The following is a 20,598-nucleotide window of genomic DNA, read 5'->3' as shown; positions in this document are numbered from 1 at the left end:
GCTGAGCCCGAGGTCACGGGATCAAATCCCGGCCATGGCGGCCGCATTTCGATGGATGCGAAATGCGAAAACAGCCAGGTACTTAGATTTAGGTGCACGTTAAAGAACCCCAGGTGGTCGAAATTTCCGGAGTCCTCCACTACGGTGAGCCTCATAATCAGAAAGTGGTTTTGGCACGTAAAACCCCATAATTAGGCCTCACCTACAGAAGTAGAACATTTGTGCGAATATTTTCGACTTGGCTGAATGGAACGGGGTGCCGCACATACGATTGCAAAAATATGTAATGAAGTTATGTCCATGACATAATAGATATTTGGAACTGTGTTCCAGTGTAATAACCACTTGTACTCCGAGCAGTGTTCCACATATTTGTAAATTCTATCTGGAACAATGTTTTTGCGCATGGTTCTTCTACTTGGTACCGTGTTTAAGTATGCGTACGTCGATGTGGGACCGCGATCTATGTCGCGTTGAACTTAGAGCCCCCTGTTTGGCACGGCAACCACGTGGTCTGTCCTTCCCTAGACACTTTCTGGTGCGGCGTGTGGGTCTCCCTCACTCCGTTGTACTGTTGCTGTGAACCGGGCATGCCTTCCTATTCTGAGCTTTGGACGGACTCCCGAATTCCTACCCGAAGGCATCACACTGACCAGTATAGCGCCTCTAGACTCACAGGAGTCTCTAGCCCTGACAGGCGATGCTCCACAGTCGTCTCCTGGAAGCCCCAAAACACGCAAACGCTTAACTCTTTTCACGGTATGGCTGATCCCTTACCATTTCCCTTCTTAATCTGACGACCTTCGGCTCTTGTTAACGTCTTACTGCGACGCTTTCGCTTTTGCTTGGCCTCATCTTGGTCAGACATCGACAGTAACACTTCGTAATCATACCGGGGATACCTCGCATAAGGCATCCTCGTATCATTGCATGAATGCATACATTGCAGAAATGCTAATCGCATTAACGTCGACAGTGATATTGAGGTAGATGCTACCGAATGTTTTGCACACATCTCTTTAAAAACCTTTTTGTTCCGCTTTTTTACGCCTCTAAGTTGTCTATTCTTCTTAATTTACTGCGGTCACACCTTTCGAATAACGCCTTTTCTGCGCTGATGATGGTTTTAAGCATACTACCTTAATGTAATATGAGGTACGGCTGTGACCTTGCTTGTCTGATGTGTTTACACAACTGTTTTGTCCGCGCTTTTCGGTTACGTCCTTTAGTTACTTACATCCTTCTGTTAATCTTGTGTATGTATTGCTGATATATGTTTGTTTCATAAACTATTGATATCCCGTTTTTGTTATTCACTTTTGCTGGAACCTGTCTTTTTTTAAAACTTCCTGTTATGTGTGACAATGCTATGGAATTGTTAGCTAACTTTGTTGTTTATTCTTGTTTACGGTGCTAGAAGCGGACCATGATTCGTGGCCTTGTTTGGTGAAATGTTTATGGTGGCATGTCAAGAGACAGTAGTTCAGCACACATGCCTTATCCCACGTGTGTAGTACTTAGAAAACGCGCATTTATGTCACCTGCATTGTTTGAAGAATGAATCCCAAACGTGGGATCAATAAAAACCATTCGTTTAGTCTATTCTATTTAAATTTTCAAGAATGCGTAACTCAAGTAACCAATACTAAGGCGTAGAGCTGTTCTTGGGCACGTTCAGAAATAAATGAAATGAAATTAAGTTACTGGATTAAAGAAAACTTGTGGCTGGGAAATGCAGCAGAAACTTCACCAGAAATAAATGAAATGAAGTCTCTGGATTCACGAAAACTTGTCACTGGGATGAAGACTCAAATTCAGCAGAAACTTAGTAACGGCAATCATTGGGCTAGTTGCTCGTGCATGACTAAAGGTAAAACAGCATGATTTCCTTGAACAAAGACAAAATAAATTGATAAGCCTTTCCACCCTGTGAAGGTGGCTGACTAGTGAAGCTGTGTAGTGCACGATAAAGAGGTGACACAGAATTTTGAACAAAGGTACGAACACATTTATTGTCTTAATCGGTGGTCATCGCGACGAAAGGTACGCGCACAAATATCTTTATACATTCGCATTCATTGGTCTTATGCATCGGTTATACACATTCGTTATATACATTAATGTTTTCATTTCGCGATATATTGAGGCAACGAATTTGAGACAGAAATCATCGCACCGACTGGCAGTGGGCCAGTGCCGTCAGCAGCTTCGCAGAGGGAGTGGCAGTATAGGAACGCTGGCCTGATAAGCGCTATCGGAGCCAGCCGTGGAAGAAGCAACGACGAACGCCGGAGCAGTGGTACGAGCGCGTTCACGCGGTTACGCCGACGGGCGCCAACAAGTCAGCTGTGGCAGAAGACGACGACGAACACGCGAGCACTGGTACAAGCAATTGCTGCTGATGACAGTTTTTGCTCGCACGCATGAAAATTTCACGGAACCGTAGTCATAAACAGCGTCGCTGTAAGACGAGAAAAAAGGAACACAGACAAGGAAGAGCGCTTTTTTGTGTTCTCGTTCCAGTAGTCGCGCTGTTATACCTTTAATGAGCCAAAACGTTAGGTCCCGTGTGTTTTCCTGGATGTCGCCCATTATTTTTATGCTTGTTTTTCAACGTGCCAAAACGGAGAACAAGCTGATGTACTGAAACATGCAATTTGTTCCATCTGCTTCGTTGCGCATTGTGCAGGGTCGTTAACCGGGGTGCATCAGAATGTGGGCTCCGGCGACCTCGCTGAAGATAACGCGGACATCATGCAATTTGCCGAAGGCATTCTAGACAAGTGGTTCGAAGCGCATACGACAATCAAAGCGACTGCTGTGGACAATTACGTGGCTCAAACAGACCGCCAAATGGAGAGCTTTGCACAGGTATGCACCTAAAATGGTGCCGTAATTCAGCACGCTTACTTTATTTTTAAAGCGAAGCTTTCTTTGTCTCTTCCTTCGACTTTCCCGCTGCTGCTGCTGGCTAGCTGGTTGGCTGGCTGGCTGGCTGGCTGGCTGGCTCAACCGCTATCTAGTTAGCTAGCTAGCGTCTCAACCACGTCCCGTCGTGGCCGGCGTTGGTTACTTAGCTAACTAACTAACTAACTAACTAACTAACTAACTAACTAACTAACTAACTAACTAACTAACTAACTAACTAACTAACTAACTAACTAACTAACGCCGGCCACGACGTGGTTGAGACGTGGCGATGGGCCGTATGACGTAAAACTATTCCAGCATGTTTTTATTCCAATCTCCTGACGTCAAATTGTCGTAACCGCCGACGCAAGCATCAGGTGGTCACCCGCAGGGGTATCTGAACAAACCAATCAAATGCTTCTCTCGTTCATAGGAGGTCACTCTTGTTTGCTTGAAAAAGGAATAACATTACCTGCACTGAGCAGCTTATCTTATCTAATTGGCTGACAAGACCCGAGCAGCACGCTCAAGTGGAGAGGGATTCAATAGGGCCAAGCTACTGCACTGAATATCGATAACCGGATGAAGAGGGTGGTGCCGGCGTCTGCGATTGGTCCGCTTTCCTTTACTTAGCTTGCGGTGGCTCGTCGACAATCGCGGCGGCATGCAAGGGAAGCATAAGAATGACACTAAAACAGATCCTCAGCAAAGAAGAGTTGGCAGAACGAGGTCGTAAACGTGCCGAAAGTTGTCGAAAACGTTACACGGCCACGCAGAAAGTTTTATTACACGCAAATAAACCCATGCTCTCCGGCAGGATCGAATAGCCAGTGCCGGAGCGATCGGCGTAAGCCATCTTTTTATTCCTTTCGGAACGGGACAGCCTGCGGCTTTCAGATGAAAATTCAGTTTTGTTCGGCATATTAATGCATCTTTAACGCGTGCGCGTCACTTTGATGCGGGACGTTTTTGCGGCTTTGTGACGTCGCGTGAGAGGCAAGTGAAGTGGGTGCAGCCCGTAACCTTTTGACCAATAGCCGAGGGCTAATGATAAAAAGGCGTCTAATCAGAAGTAACTATTTTTGTTTTGTTCGGTCAAATTATGCATAAGTATGTACACGTCATATCAGATGGGGAGCTATCGCGGTTTTCGTGACGTCGCGTGACAGACAGGTGAAGTGGGGGCGGTCCAAAAACGTTTATGACCAATCGCTGTGGGCTGATTGCAAAATTGGAATAGAAAAGTTTGGAATAGTGTTACGTTATAGCGCCCCATGTCGAAAAAAAAACATAAAAGGCATGCGCAGTCGGTGTTTTGTTTCGTTATACTTGTTTATGAGCTGTCGATCTCAAAATTCCGAGGAATAACTTTGTAAAGAATGAAGACAAGGTGTGAGCCACGTGAAGGGCCCGCGTGGTTGTGGTTCAGAATTATTCGCCAAGCGACGCACGGCGCCGACGCCGGATTTGCTGCAACGCGGGTCTCTTACCGCAATCGCGTTAATACTTGACAGGTGTGTGGCGCCAAGGAAAGACGACCCGAGAAGCTCGCGTCAAGATTTACGCCGCGTCGCATGTATACGATGCCCTCTGGAGGCTTTAATTAGGCGTGGCGCACTCCACAAAAGCAGTGCAGGAGCTGCTGCGCTTGTTTCAGTGCTCGACCGCAACAGCAGCGGCAGTAGAGGGTGGAGGTGGGGAAAATGTTTGAGCAAATTGAGAGAGAGAAGGCAGTTTTGTGAGTAACAACGCTACAACGCAAAATTGCGCCCAAGCGTGCATTTAGTATCGAGGAGACGGAGGCGCGGAGCAAGAACAACAAACACAAGTGGAGCAGGCAAGGTAGCATTTCACGTCACGACTGTCGAATGCCATCAATATATCGCCGCCAAATAACGTCAGTGAACGCAAACAGGAGACAATTTTTCGCTTGCATCGATTCCCCCAGTGCACGGGGTCTGCATATATTTTACTGCACAGTATACACTCTCGGGAACAAAAGTGAGGACAGAGCACCGGATACTCTAGGAAACAGCAATCACACGCGCACACACACGCGCGCACGCGCACGCCCGCACTCGGCAGTTTTCTCATCTGTTTCCGTGCTGTCACTTCACGGCAAAGCATTCAGACTATACGCATACTGTGTGACAGCTAACATTGCTACTCAAGGCACTGGACAACTATGGAGGTTGTGCGATGCGTACACATATTTTCACGCAGACAGGCTTGCGTCTCAACAGACGCATTGCGGTTATTTCGCGCACGCGCAGTAAATCATATTCGCTGACTTTAGTCATGCATAGCCTACAACAATTCAACATGTGCTTTAATGGCTATAGAATTTATTGTTGTGACGACTGAGGCGAATGCGCAGGTATACTGCTTCAGTGTAGTCAGTTCTCAGAAGACATAATATATACAGTGGCGCGGACGTATCGACCCAGTTCACTTTAACCACCGTTTAAAAAAGCTCGGGTGCGCCGTTTGAAGACGGGACTAAAAACGTATTGTCGAGCGCTTAATGAAGTAAATAACAAGCGAAGCTTGCTTCCCCTCTTGCCCCACTTTTCGGCTACTGGCTGGCACAATTGGTTCGTATCGGACATGGTGGGAACAAGCACCAGACATATTGCGAACTTAGGCTTCCTGGGGCGGCAGGTGGTGCACTTAAGCCCGCGGACGTGAGCTCGAACAAAATACTTCGTCGTTGTCAGGCCGTCGTCATCGTTCCGCCCTCTTCACTGTGTGTCCTCATTACGTTGTCACTACGTTCTCACTTCGTCTTCTTGACGTCGACGTCGTCAACTCATCATTCCGTGTTCGTCATTCTGTTGTCGTTATTTCGCCGTCGTCATTCCATCGTCATCGTAGTCTCCGTCACGCCATCGTAACCATGCGGTCGCGCGCACAGCACGTCGTTATCGTTATTCCGCGGTCGCCATGGCATTGCAATTGGGCTATCAACATGCCTTCATGGTTCCAGCGTCGTCATTCTTTCGTCGTCACTTCAGTGTGGTCGCCTCATTGTCATACCACGGCCGTCGTTGTCATTCCATCTTTGTCATGCCACTGTCGTAATTGTGTCGTCGTCACGCAGCCGCCGTCATGCCATAGTAGTCGTTCCGCCATTGTCATTCCGTCGTCGTAATTTTAGTGTCATCACCCCATTATCATCATGCCGTCATGAGGCACAAGACGAACTTAACAATAGCGTTTGGTGCGTGTGTGTATTAGGTTCGCCTTATGACTCGTCTATGCCGCTACAGTAGTGATGAACTTGAGCCTGGAACTGTTTTCGACTGCGACCATTGCGAACAACAGCCACTATTTAAATATGAAAAATAGCCAACAAAGCTGTGGTTTGTTACATACGGCCCACCGAGTGCCTGCAACCTCTGCTTGGTGCTGTTGTGCTTGGCCGTCCTTCTGAAGGAAAGGTGCTTCACCGGCTATCCACGCTTTATCGTGTTTTCGACACCGAAGAGCTGGCGACGAAACAAGAGTCATCTCAAGATAATTTGCAGGCGATTGTGAGTCGCGTCTTCATCTGTTCGACGACCCGGAGCTGACGAACGAGACAAGTTCTTCGACCCCAAACTACACTGGTTCATCGGCCATATGCGCCTCTAAATGGCAGCGCCCGTCCTTGTTCGCTGGAGGCACCAGCGCCCGCCTGTATATACCGCGACGGGGCCTGGCACAGACTATTGACAGGCACACAAAGAACCTCCGTTCAAGATGACCACAACCGCCGCATTCTTTGGAAATAGTGGCGACAGACTCAGCCTACAAAGAGCCGAAGCTGACAATTATGTGGAACAGCGTCGAAAGCGGTTTCACTTGAAATTGCCGCTGGCTTGCATCGAGGGTGAGTCGAAGGTAGAAAACGAGAGGCGGAGTCCGGCGAGGTGGTGCGACATCATGGGTGGGATATTGCGAACTGTGTTGCAAGTCGGATTGGTCGAGAAATGGACATTGAATTCCCTCGTCGAGCGAAAGAGAGAACAGGAACTGTATCAAAAGCCGCAGCGCGGATGTGTAAAAAAAGTAATTCCTGAGACTTTTGAAGCCAGCGCGTTTTTGCTGCCGTGTCATGTTTCTTTTATATTTATTTTTCTTTTTAGCCTGATGACTGCGCAAATGCGAACTAAACCAATTGTTCCTTCGCCAAGCGTCAACAATTTTCAGCTTGCATCATCTCAGGCCGGAGAGGGTTGGAGGTTACCGAACACCAACCTGGGTAGAGGGAACTACTGGGCGTCCCGGAGGAAGCTTCGAACCCCGGAAATCCAACGCACTCGAAGAATTTTCTTTATGTACATAGTTTTTGGAGGGAGAGAGGACCTATGGTCAGGCATTGTTGCCTCTCCCCCTCCTCTTAAGTTGGTAAACTGTAACTCTTTCCGTTACCGTGCCCATTGGGCATTGCTAGCCCGCTAACGATGGTTTGAAAGGCCGCTTTCGAGACCTTACGCGCCGCTCACGGACTCATTGCGCTATCAGACGTGAACGAGGAGGACTATATTTTTGTTTGCTGAGCAGTTTGCTTTTTCCCCTCACGCAGTGATTTTTGAACGCGCTCCGAAGTTTTCGCGATCGCCTAAGTATAGACAGCAAAAATGGCCGCCCGCTTTCGATGTTTTGAAACGTCCCGTTCGTTATATTGCGCACCGCTAACGGACACACTACACCATAGGACGGGAAGGAGGAGAACTATTTCTTTATTTTCTCGGCAGTTCTCCTTTTTTTTTTCCGCCAGGCGTTAATTTTTTAACGCGCCCCGATGTGTCGCGATTGTCAAAGTAGAAAGCAAGAATGGCCGCCTCCGGGAGCGGCGCGCGCGCTTCGACAGATCGCCGATCTCATGATTCCGTTGCGTCTGCGGCTGATTTTATTGATGGGTCGAGCAGCAGCGCGTCTAAAGTATGCTGCCTTTTCGTCGGACTTTGAATCTGAGAGCGACGATGATGCAAGCCACCCGGAACATCGGGGGGCCGCACCCCGGCACGCCTAAATGGAGTGCTTGCACTTAAATTTTTGTAGTGGAATACCTGTTCAAATAAAAATTTTGATCTTTTTTCGGAGATAGTGCCTATTAGACGGTAATACATTTTGTATATCTCATAATTGTTGTTAGATTTTTTTGAGTCGATACAAGCGTGTCTTTACGAATGTTTTGCAATTTTATCCCCCAATCTTGATGCTGGCGATTTACGTCTTTTTTATGACATACATCTCGTTAGTAAAATTATGCGAGAATAGTACATTCATACTGCAATTTGTTTATGTATTGCACAAAATAACTAGTACAGTAGTTTCTTCAGAAAAAGAACTAAGCCGTAACCTGCAAAAAAGACCAGGGCTGCTATTTTGTAGCGATGCCTTATGCCTTAATATATGCTATTATCATCCACCACACACGGCCGCCTGATCCCGTTGATAATGTGGGCAGACCGTCGCTCTGACCACTGGCCAAGCGCGAAAAGTCTGAAAAAGCATAGAATCGGAAAAGGCATCGGTATAAAATACTGGCCCTATTTTCCCCATGGTGTCTATGGAAAGAGTATACATCAACTTGAATATACATCTGATTTCAACTCATCCGGTTGATGACCCCCGGATTAATTTTATATCGGGATTGCACTGCTGGGCCAGTACATGTTTCCTTTCTTTTACATTTTTTTTATGGTCATAAACCTTTGCGCTGAAATTTATATATGCTTGGATGTTGCAGCTCTTCAAGCCGCCTTTTTTGTTTTTGTTTTTATAGCTTGCCTGGGCTGAGACCGAATTGGTTGGCTGTGGATTCAAGCATTACAAGGTGACAACAGTATCGAAGGCGATCTTAGTGTGCAATTACCACCCTGGGTGAGTATAGAACTGCTGAATTCTTAGTAAAGAGGGGGCGACCCGCCTGTCTATGCATGAGTTCTTATTCTTCAGTCGCGAAGTGTTTTAGTAAACGGAGGGCGTGAGTTATTGTTGATTGTCGTAATTGGTGATGTGTGGCTTTAGAGTGTTTTTGATTACGCCTGTTATAAACAGATGGTAGCCAGACGTAATAAACAAACTTAATATACCTTATCCATGTAGTGCTCTTGCTTCTCTTAAAGGGGCGCTGAACCACTCCGCGCGTTTGGCGAAATAACATAGCCTTCGGGTAGCATACACTGCTGTGAACATCGTTTTGCTGCCGTACGCAGTGCGTGGAGCTCGCAAGCGGATCGCGAAGTTACCTTTCTCTCAAACTCTCTCTTTTCGACAGAAGGCCCTGTCCTCATTCTCTTCTAGAGGCACGCTTTCCTTATCGGACGCTCTATTTCGTCATTTCCTTAAACGGCTGCTATTGGCCGATAGCTGACATCTGGCTGACATCAAACTGCGGTCGGGTACATGGCGTAGATGCCGCGGCCGCCATGGGGTGCCACCACGAGACCACTGGCTTAGTGTTCCTGTACATGCTCCAACAGGCTGGAGTATATACAGGGACACTACACTGGCTAAGCACAGTGCGGCTCACTGAGGACAACCGCGTTTGGCTTATGTTTAGCACATCGTAGGCACCAAAGGCGGAAGTCGTGGCGTCTACGTTAACATCCACAATGAAATTTGAACTGCGCGCCATGGTGACATTTAGAAGGCGGAGCGTTGTTGGCACTGCGCCGTAGCCTTCGCAGTGCAAGGCATTGAAGAATCAACGGGAGCACAGCGGAGGCCATGTTTGATTGCTAATAACTTCGCTTCTGCTGAACGCATTGAAGCACTTTTTGCGCCAAAGCATTTATGAAATAGCCAATTTGCACTTCTAATGCCTTTCTCCACTTCGATAAAAAGTGGTTCCGGGCACCCTCAGTATTATGCGACACTTGCTTGTGATTGTTTAACCAGTAAATGAAGGTCTTGGCAGTTATTTCCGCTGACTAAACGTATTATGGTGAGATCCCAAAACTCGAGTGACAAACGAACATGTAAACAGGGACTGTAGCAAGAACGGACTGCTTTAATACGCTAGCCACACGCTAGCCACTGCTTCTTCTCCTTCTGCTTCTTCTTCTTACTACGTTCTTGTTTTTTACAAGTGCCAATATGTTTTCTTATCATCGTTGTCTTTGCTGCACTACAGATGCGGCATTCGCCTCCCTTCCAAGGGAAGCACCGTCCCTATGCATAAATTAAGCGTGTGCGCATGCATGAAAGACTGGAACGTGAGTCACTTGGGAAAGTACGGCTTTACTCGCACCACATGCACCACTTCGGGTAGGTGCTTGCGGCGCCGCGAACAAGTTTTGCCCGTAGTAGTTCACGTAGTTCACGTCGTTCAGGCGTCAGATAACTGTGTGTAGCCCAAAATATCACCTTAGCAGTTCTGCAGAAAGACCCCGACGCCGAGTGGGTATACAAACCCACACTATCTCACCCGGTTTGTAGGGGACGAATTTGTGCTGAAGATTCTACTGCATTGCGTCCTTGTCTTGCTGGTGGCAGATGCGCACACGTGCAAGCTGTCTGGCTTCTTCGGCACGTTGAGCAAATTCTTCAGAATCTGCGTGGATGTCGTCACACTCGTGCGGCAGCATTGCAGCCAATGCTGTCCTAGCTTTGCGACCGTGCACCAAGCTCAATGGTGTCATACGGGTCGTTCCCTGTTGAGCGGCGTTATATGAGAAGGTATACGCAAGACAAAATTTCGTCCCAGTTCTTTTTTTCCACCTCGACGTACATACAAAGCATGTCTGCAGTTCAAACGCTCCAGTAGTCCATTCATGTGGGGATGATAGGCTGTCGTTTTCCGGTGGGCTTAGCTTGAGAACTGCATCTATAGAAGCTCGGCCATGAACGCGGTTCCTCTGTCAGTAATTGCTACTGCTGGGGCAGCGCGTCTAAGGACGACGTTTCGACATAAAAATCAAGCTGCTTCACCTGCTGTGCCCCGCTGGGTAGCTTTTGTCTCCGCATAACGGGTAAGGTAGCTCGTGGCGACAATAAGCCCCCTGTTCCCGGTAGTAGAAGTTGAAAATGGTCCGAGAAGATCCATGCCACGTTTGGTCAATTTCGTTCCCCGCACCTCTTCAGTATGTAGGAGATCAGTTGGTTTGTCGGGTGGCGCTTTGCGCCTTTTGCAGTCCGGACAACAAGTGCGCGTATGATGTGTAACATCGGCTGGGAGCTTCGGCCAGTAACACTTGAGCCGCAGTCAGGTGTAGCCCAGATGACCTGAGGTGGCCTCATCATGACATGCTGTGAGAATTTCATTGCGAAGCGAAGGAGGCACGACCAGTAAGTAGGTGCTGCCCGTCGGAGAAAAGTTCTTCTTCTTATAGAGAACATTGTCCTTTAAACAAAGTGATGCCAGACTTCTTCCAAACAGTCGCGGCACGTCTTTGCCTCACCCGCCGTGGTTGCTCAGTGGCTATGGTGTTGGGCTGCTGAGCACGAGGTCGCGGGATCGAATCCCGGCCACGGCGGCCGCATTTCGATGGGGGCGAAATGCGAAAACACCCGTGTGCTTAGATTTAAGCGCACGCTAAAGAACCCCAGGTGGTCGAAATTTCCGGAGTCCTCCACTACGGCGTGCCTCATAATCAGAAAGTGGTTTTGGCACGTAAAACCCCATAATTTAATTTTTAACGTCTTTGCCTCGGCGTACCAAGAAATGAATATGCGGAAGCAGTTGTAGGTCGTCGCATTGCAGCCGGCAAATGGTAAATGTCCGACGACTCTGACGTGTCCTTACCCTCGGTGACAAAAGGCTGTATTGGTGATCGAGAGGGGCAGCCGGCGTCGGTATGCTACTCAGTATGCTTATCAGTATGTTTATCAGTATGCGTCAGTATGCGTCAGTAGGCAGTCGGCGTCAATATGTAAACGACGGTCATGTCGAACTCCTGAATCCTGAGGCTCCAGCGCGCCAATCGACCAGAGGGGTCATTTAGATTAGTCAGCCAACAGAGCGGGTGGGGGTCACTGACGACAGTGAATGAGCAATACTGCCACTGGGTTGGTAGCCACTCAGATTTTGCGCCATTTCCCGGAAGGCATCTGTACTATAGCTGAAATCGGCAGAGATAAATTATAACTGCCCGGCCAGGCAGATATAGTTTATCTCTTAGCTCTGCCGGCAGAGCTTATACCACTTGGTCAAATATATTGGCAGTTTCGCGTGTATGTCCGTGTATTAATGTGTGTACGCATGCAAGATAATGTAGTCAAGTTTCGCAAAAGCAAGAATACAAGGATCATCGTATTCCAAAAGATATGGTCATGATGCTGTGAGCAGTGCGATGACGATCGTCAATGTGTCGAAGACGACGACGCGGAGCTGCCAAGCCAGACTATGGGCCATCCTGTTATTCGTAATAATTTGGAAGTGGTCTGAAAATACATATTTGTTTATCCCTCAACATGTGATACTTTGGTGTAGGCGTGTGCTGGGCATCAATACCTTTCGCTAGCCACCTCCTTTTCCCCATTACACCAGGACAGCTTGTCTCGGCACGGCATCAGCGCCCCAGACAACGATGACGCAACTTCCAGCGTTTACTTGCTATCCGCTTTTCGCCATGTCAGTGGCGAGCAACAGCGCGTGCATCCCTACGAGATTTCTCTAACCATCAGCGTTGTAGTCACTACAGGCCCTTCAATTCACATAATTGTCGTCCTCGACGGCACCTTATATCGACCGAACACGCACTCGGAGAGGTAAAAACTGCTTATCCTCGTCCCCTGTCGTCTCTGGGCGATTGTGCTCGCGCAACTTCATGATGTCCCCACGGCTGGCTACCTTGGTGTTTCCAGGACGTTAGAGCACGTTCGACAATTTTTTTTTATTGCTGGCCTGGACGTCCTGTGTGGCCTTATGCCGCTGTCTCCGAGTCGTGCTGACGCGGTAAAAGTCGGTTCTATTTCCTCCTGGACGTTTTTAGCCAATAGACATCGTTTTGATCTCGACCTCCTCGGCCCTATGCCTATCTCGAGTGATGGCAATGGTTAGATGGTCACGGTTACCGAGAATTCCACCTATAACGCCATCACGCGAGCTATTCGATCCGACCAGTTCCGCTGCAGACGTCGCTGATTGCACGCTGCAAGGTAAACTTACACGATGGAGCGCCTCGCTAGATTCTCACAGACCGTTGCCGCAACTTCGTGTTTAGAGTTACCGGCGACTTGCTCAGCTCTTGTGTCACACAACACAACCTTACGCTTTAAAGCAATTTAAACACTCAAGGACGTTGCCTTGTCTCATTGCCTCAAAAAATTATTGCACAAGATGACAAGTTATATCTACGCGTGCGATGAGAAATAGCGTAGTTGGAAACTGTGTAATAATTATGACCACCTTAAGCTCAAAGAAATATCTGACTAGAACATCTGACAGCCGAAGGTTCGAAAGTTTGTTTAATGCACTCTTCATGTCGTCTGTCATAGACATTAAATTTTTTTTACGTGCCACAAAAAGGTCGTCAAAGAGAATAACTGCATTGGTACTCACCATAGACTCCATCTTATCCCTTAAAGGGGAGGGTGATATCCATGGGGCAATCAAACACCCTTTATGCACTATTGTGGTCGCGACGATCCCTCAGAACAGAGGATGCGCCACAGGCAGAGATGCGGCTGTCACGGGTGCTGCTGACAAACCTCATCGTCAATTCAAGGCAGCTCAGTCAGCGTCACCTGAGTCTTACGGACATGCAGTAAGGTTCCATATCTTCGACTTTTCCAACGTCCAGAAACGACAGATTGCTTCAAGACAACAACGTCGCCCCTCCTGACCGTCACGAAGAGGCCACTGATCGAAGAGAGGGTCATTGTCGAGAACTCCCGGGGAAAACATCGATGCCTCGTATTGTGCAACGTTGGAGACATATGGGACGTTGGGGAACGGGAGGTGGTGAACGATTCGACGTTTGCGATTGGTCAGTGAAATCTCTGGACGAGGGAAAGAGGGAAATAAACGGCATAAAAAGCGAATCCGGACGGCTGTGAGAGACGCTCGGACAGGCAAAGACACCAGCATGGATCGTCATACCTTGCTGGTGACACAGCGCACTGACACGGACACAGTGAAGACACAAGAAAAGACGACACTCGCTGCACTCGCAACTATTTTATTTCAGAACACATACTTCATATTTATATACCTGCCTTGTTTATCTTTGACTCCTGAGGGTGCGCAGGTATGTAAATATGAAGTATGTGTTCTGAATTAAAATAGTTGCGAGTGCAGCGAGTGTCGTGTATTCTTGTGCGTCTTCGCCGTGTCCGTGTCAGTGCGCTGCTTCATCAGCAAGGTATGATTATTAATCACCAACTAGCCCAACTTTCCACATTACTGCACTAGCATGGAGTATGTATGCTCCGATAGTTGGAGCGGTGTTTTTAAAGCTGAGTGATGTACCTTTCTTTGAATATAGTCCCCTTTTCTCTTTTCCTAACTGTCGCTCGAAACTTCTCTTTCTCCCGTCTCCTGGCACGGCACTATCCGTGGAACCTTCGTAGCCACACGGACCTTCGCAACAACACCCAAAAAGGTGTAAAATGTTTGAAGTGTTACCACAGCGCCCCACCCCCCAAACATACGCCCTTACAGAACGCATGAATCGAACAATCGCTTATATACTTTTCATGCATGCTTCCTAAGATGAACGCAACTGGGACACTGTTATGCCTTATGTTTCTTGTGCCTAAGCCTTCCTTTTTTACTTTGTCTCCTCTTATTTCCTCTGTTGATTTTAACCTTGCGCCACAGATCCTTCTTGAGCCTTTTGAGACATTTGCGTACAAATCTTCGCGCCACACCGCTTACTATTCCCTTTTCTACGTCTTTTTTTTTTTTTGTACGCGAACCGACTCTCTTTCGACACGTGCCTTCCAAGCCCTCTCGAATCACAGACTGCGTACGGCCGTGTCGCCATTGCCATAGCTACAAAGGACGCCAGATTGCCCCCCTTTGCCTCTCAGCGTCATACATATGTCAGAAGGGCCTTTTATGACACCCGTCACCGTGTTGTGGACTTCAGTGTTGGCGACCTCGTTCTTGTAGCATCTGTATCAGAGTTTCGGCCCTTTCGGAAAAGCTAGTTTCCAGAAACTCGAGAGGAATTCAGAATAAAAGTTAATTCTATGTTGGTTTATTACACCAAATACATTTTTAACGACTCACATAAGGCTCCTAGCTGCTCTCACTTTGATTACTTTCACATTATTACTTAGAATAGTGTTCATGAAAGCACTCAGTGATATGCGATATCACAGTATTGCTCATCAGTAGACCAACGAAGTTGTCACACTTTCCTGCTAAAGATAAAAGTAACGTGCAGTGCCCCTTAGATGCTTATTTTGTCTTTGCGCGCTGCTCACACGTGATTTTTCTGCCATCGTCTTCGAAGACTGCGTTACCCTCAATATCACTAGCATTTCCGATTTTTAGGCATTTCTTAATCCGAACAACGAGACATAGAGGGAGTCGAAAATTGCTGTTGAAGTTATCCACTCTAAACCTTTATTCTCCTTATTATAGGCAGATGTTCAAACTTAGCTTTCCTTTCTTGCCAAGCGTTTCGGCGGAGCCCACATTACTCCAGTTCCCCTTACTGCGCCACGTACTTGAAAATTTCCGCCATATATGCTTTGACATGTCCGATATATCTCTGAACTCCTCATACTGCGTTTATCGTGCGCACATTGTGAGCCTATAAGTTAGCCTATTATCTGCGCGGGGCTCTATAATTGACACGAATTCGATAATTTACTACGCCTGTCCAGTTAACCCACACCCTCGAAACTCTTCTTGCATATCTTTTTTAACGCTGCTGCTGCCGCGTTTCCTCACGCAAGCGTTTTGAGAGCGAGTTTCCGCGGTAGTCGAGTCAGGTGTGTTCACGTTTGGTTGTGCGTGCGTGACACCGTGCTTGTTAATTTGTGAGTCTGCTTATGTTTGCAAGTTTATACGGCCGATAAAACTGCTATCCTTACTTCGTATGGCTGTGCACAAGTTTGCTATTGCAATAGATGCGTCACCATTCGGGTGAAACAGCGGCTTTTTATTTAAGCATTTGAATTTCTCCTGCAAGGAATGTCCGCTGCATCGAGTAATCCTGCTCTTAGACTAGAATTATGTTATCTGTGAGTAGCAATGTTTGAAAACCCTCTATAAGCTAAGAACGCAAAAAGCTAAACCGCATCCGGTATAGGTTTCTTTCACAACTCGCCACACTATATCTTGGCTGCAAATGCGAGCAATCAGAAAAATGCTCTAGCATTGTAGCGTTTCACGCTATGCACGAAAAGGGACATAGTGACTGGTTAGCTCTGTAAACATTATGGACTATAGTAGACACAACTAAAGGGCCTCGCTACCCACTGAAATTGGTGCGTGTGTACCAGCCGTGTGGTGCTCTCGATGCTGGCTTTTAGTATCCTGCTGTTTTTCTACATGTGCGCGCACGTGGTCCGGGGTATAGAACTGACGATGACGTCAACTTCTCGCAGGTTAAAGCCGGGGGCGGCGATCTACAAGAAAGGCAACCCTTGTAGCGACTGCGGCGGTGGTTTAGCATGCGACGACATGGAATTATGCGTAAGTTCACCATTGTTCTCTGTTAGGCGCTGAACTGCCAATACAAGAACGATTGCGTAACTAGGTTTTCGTCGTCGGCTTCTCTCGTGCCTTGATTCTCTCATATCGACATCGATCGGGATTAGATAGTACTTCTGAGATATATGCGAAAAAAATGCGAAATTTTGATCTATATATATTTGTTCACCAGCCAACACAAATTAATGCAGAAAGAAATCCGTGTGCGCACTAAATTACGTGATAGAAAGATACATATACAGTAATAAAACCTTAATTAGCAAATGCACACTACGGTAGAAAAGACAGGAAGACGAGCATTTTGTATCAGGTGTTTTCGCTCGAATAACCCATGCTTACATCATGCAGTTTACATGCAACGCCGCCCGACTTGCAAAATTGTTTTACATTGGTCTCACAACGTTGTTTGCAACTGAAACTTACTTTTCTTTTTCGTTTTTTGTTTTTAACCCAGACTATTTTGCTAATGCTTTTTCTGCAAATAAAAGGAAAAGGATCCCCGTAGTACGATCGAGGGGCGTTGCGAAAGTAAGTTTCGTCATTTATTTTCATATGGAAACCTTATTGCCAAAAGAATGCACCATGAACTATACACGTCGCACTATTTTTCCACATAGTCGCCATCGAGGCTGAGACATTTATCGTAGCGTGCAATTAGTTTGAAGAAATCACACTAGTAAAACTCGGTGCCCTGCGATGCCAGGCCTGAGAGATGAGATTTTCACCATACTACACGATCTCGAGGCGTTCATGGATGACGGACACACTAGTCCCACATGCCCATTCGTACCGGATAACAGCACGCACTTCCATTGGCGGCCACGTTGTCAGCACACGTCTGTCTGCCATCGTGATTTGTACTCGAATAACCTCTGGCACGCCGGTCTCCTGCTACTCTCTCTTCTTCGGCGCTCTGCGCATGCATCATTCCTCCTCCGCTGACGCTCCTTCCGTTGTTGAACCAGCAACGGGCGTGGATACTTACGGCGAATGTTTTTTTTTTTTTTTTTCACCTGGTGTACCATCTTCTATTCCAAAAAAAAAAAAAAAAAACATGACGAAACTTGCTTTCATAACTTCCCTCGTATTAACGAATTCCGTTCACAATGAGGCCCGAATGTAACGACGGAATTTGTCGGTTTGCGACCTGCTTCCAGACACAAGCACGTTTACGGGCTTCAGAGAGTCGCGCTTATTCAGTTCGAAACACGTGACGCCTGCGAGCGTGAGTAGCCTCATGCCTTGGAATGGCTAACGTTGGGTTTATTTCGCCTGTAGCGCCACCATGCTTCATTCGAATGTGTTTTATTTGCCTCGGTACGAGTTGCAGTATCCCTTAAAAGTTGCCTATGCAGTCCTTTTCTTTTTTTTTTCTTTCATTCCCCAATTCACCTATAAGCTCAACTGGCCGCGTTAGCTCGCAGTTAGCCGCCTATGTGTTGCTTTCACTACATTTCGGAAATGCTTTGCTGTTCTGTGGCTGCAGCTTGTGCAATGGTTGGAGAAGAACGTGATTTTCCATTGTCACAAAAAAAAAAAAAAGAACACACGGACAGCATATACAGCAAACTAAACTTTCAGTAAACCGTTCTTTCAAATAAAGCAATAGCAAGCAAAACGCCTTGCGTCGGAGGCCCGAAAAGGCCGCAGCCGCGATAAACGCAGTTCTTTATCGGGTGTTTCAGCAAACACTCTCAGAAATGTTTAAAGATTGCCTGTGGTAGATGGCACAATTCTAGTCCATGAGCTGGTCGCCTCGAAGAGGCGGACATTACTTGCACTAAAAACTGAAATGCATAGTACAGTAACAAATATGTACAAATTAAGTTGTTAACTAATTACGTTATGGCACATATAGCAATATTAAATTCGAGCCGGGAAGTTCGCCGCGCTTTCAACGAATTTTTTTACGCTGACACCAGTTTCGAGATATTAATTCCCGAACTTTGCGGAGAAATCCATTGTCGTTCCAGTTGCTTTTTCGAAAACGACGTTTTCTTAAGAGAGCGAGTGGAATGACAGTGCATTTTTTTACTGAAAGTTTTACAACGCATATTACGGAAATGGTGTCATCCACACAATTCTTGTCAAGGGAATGTGCCTCGCAGTCTACTATATGTACATATACCCAGAACATCAACGTGACGGTAATAATTTACCTGGAGCATCCATACGCCTGCTATCGCAATAAAACAAAGAAGCACTTGAAAATGCTCATTTATAAATAGTGAAGGAATTGAAGCGGATATAGGGAATCGTTCACAAAGTCGAGTACACTTCTGGCAGTGTAGCTGCAGTCCCCCTGTAGGACTCGCAAAAGGCGGGAGAACTTCCCATACACATTCCCCATTCAGCTTTGCTGTCTTTGATGCACTAGTCGTTCGATTTGTCAAACATCCGCGAATGTCTGGTATTTTATTTTTTTTTTTAAACGGCCACAGATGTTACCCCTGTCTCTGATCACGTATCATGCAGGCAAAGCCAAGCGGTGACAGCTCGGCCACGAGCCAACCGAAAGCGGAAGAAGGTGGCTTCTCCTTCCTGGCCATCGTCGGCATCCTCGGCGCTCTGGCGGCTGTCGGGGCCATCGTCGCTGGCGTCATCGTCATGCGCAAGTCGCACGCGGCGGCTGCCTCCGCTGCGGCCGCCCTCCCCGGCGGTGCCGAGGAGGGAATGGGCGGCTCCCGCGAGGCCGCAGGCGGGGACGCCGTCGGGGACGCCGCCGGTCCCGACGAGCTCAAGGCTGAGGCAGGCGCCGAGGGCGAGAAGGCGGCCGAGGCTCCCGACGCTCCTGCAGCGAGCCAGGATGCGCTCACCAAACATTGAAGGGCCGCCTCGAGTCCGGCGACGACCTCTTCGGGGCGCCTCGCATGTCGCAGGACACGCAAGCGAAGAGATGCGCACTGGATCCGCCGCCTCTTTCGTAGATGTCTGGACGACGGACACCTGTTACAAAAGTTCAAAAAGAAAAAGGGGGCATCAGCAAGAAAAATCCTCTTGTGATGTCACTCGCGACTATCTAGGCGTATTCGTTAAGTACCTTCCTAAGGCTTCTTTCCTTGACGTCAAGCGAGAAATGTCGAAGTGATAAGGTAATTTTATTGCAATTTATTTCCAAACCGATTCGCGCTTACATTGCCCTTTAGTTGGGAAAGCATATATGCCGAAGCTGAATGTAAGTATATAACGTTGTCAAAGGGTGAGTCAATTGCAAAGGCGCGATTAACGTGCATTCATTTCAATTTCTCTAGTCTCTGGCTCAAAGTGTATGATATTCAAAATGAGCCAGTTGAAAGGGTGGTCGATAAAATTGGAATTAAGCGGAGGGTATTGCAACGGTCCATTGGTGTCCACGCATATAGCGCAGCTCGACATAGCGCATATGCGAGGTCTTGACGCGACGACAATTTGCCCCGACGATTAGAGGGGCGGCATTGTGTCAACTATAAACAGACGGCGAGTGATGGAGCTTTGGTGTCCGGTTTTACTCTCATCATGGGGTTATAATGTACGGATGCACAACTCACTATCCCTAGAGAATGTATATTTTTCGTGATAGATTCAGGCGATCAAGTGCAATAGACACGCAACAGACTTTTGCCATAAGTGGGGCTGCCAACTCTCGTTCCGGATTTTGCGAGGCGCGCAAGGCTCTCGGACTGATACCTACGGCGCCCGCACGCGAAGTGTTATACTTTGCCTATGCTACTGTTGCGCTAGAGCCGAGTGAGCAATGATGCGTGGAGTAGAGATTATGCAAGTCGTGGCTGCATTTTACGGCGAAGCTGTTAAGGGGGGTCCCACAATGTTTTTAGTGCGGCGGCGTGCGGAAGCCATGGTCGGCATCAACTGTCAAAGAACAGCCAGCAAGAAAGCCTGCGTCAGATAGCCGAAGAGGCAGTGGGACCAGGAGATCTCCGAGAACGCGCAGCGGTACACTTTCATCTCTCATGGGCTGTTATTTAAGAAGTGCAATCAATGGAGCCCTACACCAATAGCACTACCATGCATGCATCGAGATGCCGTGGTCGGCGGAGCCGGCGCAGCATGCAGCAACATGTCTGATATAAAGAGTATAGAAGTAT

The 20,598-nt window shown here is 47.5% G+C and overlaps 1 protein-coding gene across 1 annotated transcript in view; it reads left to right on the top strand.

Annotated features, from left to right (window-relative positions):
* LOC126536316 (cysteine-rich venom protein-like) overlaps positions 1 to 19,536 on the top strand; it is a 44,627-nt gene extending 25,091 nt beyond the window's left edge. Inside the window, exons 4-7 of the mRNA XM_050183235.3 lie at positions 2,690 to 2,871; positions 8,684 to 8,781; positions 16,408 to 16,495; positions 18,989 to 19,536. Of these exons, the coding sequence (XP_050039192.1) occupies positions 2,690 to 2,871; positions 8,684 to 8,781; positions 16,408 to 16,495; positions 18,989 to 19,339 (719 nt within the window). The 3' untranslated portion in view covers positions 19,340 to 19,536. The remainder of the gene's footprint in view (positions 1 to 2,689; positions 2,872 to 8,683; positions 8,782 to 16,407; positions 16,496 to 18,988) is intronic.
* Positions 19,537 to 20,598: the final 1,062 nt, after the last annotated feature.

Source organism: Dermacentor andersoni, chromosome 4 (genome assembly GCF_023375885.2).
Source record: "Dermacentor andersoni chromosome 4, qqDerAnde1_hic_scaffold, whole genome shotgun sequence".
Taxonomy (NCBI): Eukaryota; Metazoa; Arthropoda; class Arachnida; order Ixodida; family Ixodidae; genus Dermacentor; species Dermacentor andersoni.
The sequence above is the reverse complement of the archived record's forward strand: the minus strand, read 5'-3'. Positions and strand labels throughout refer to the sequence as shown.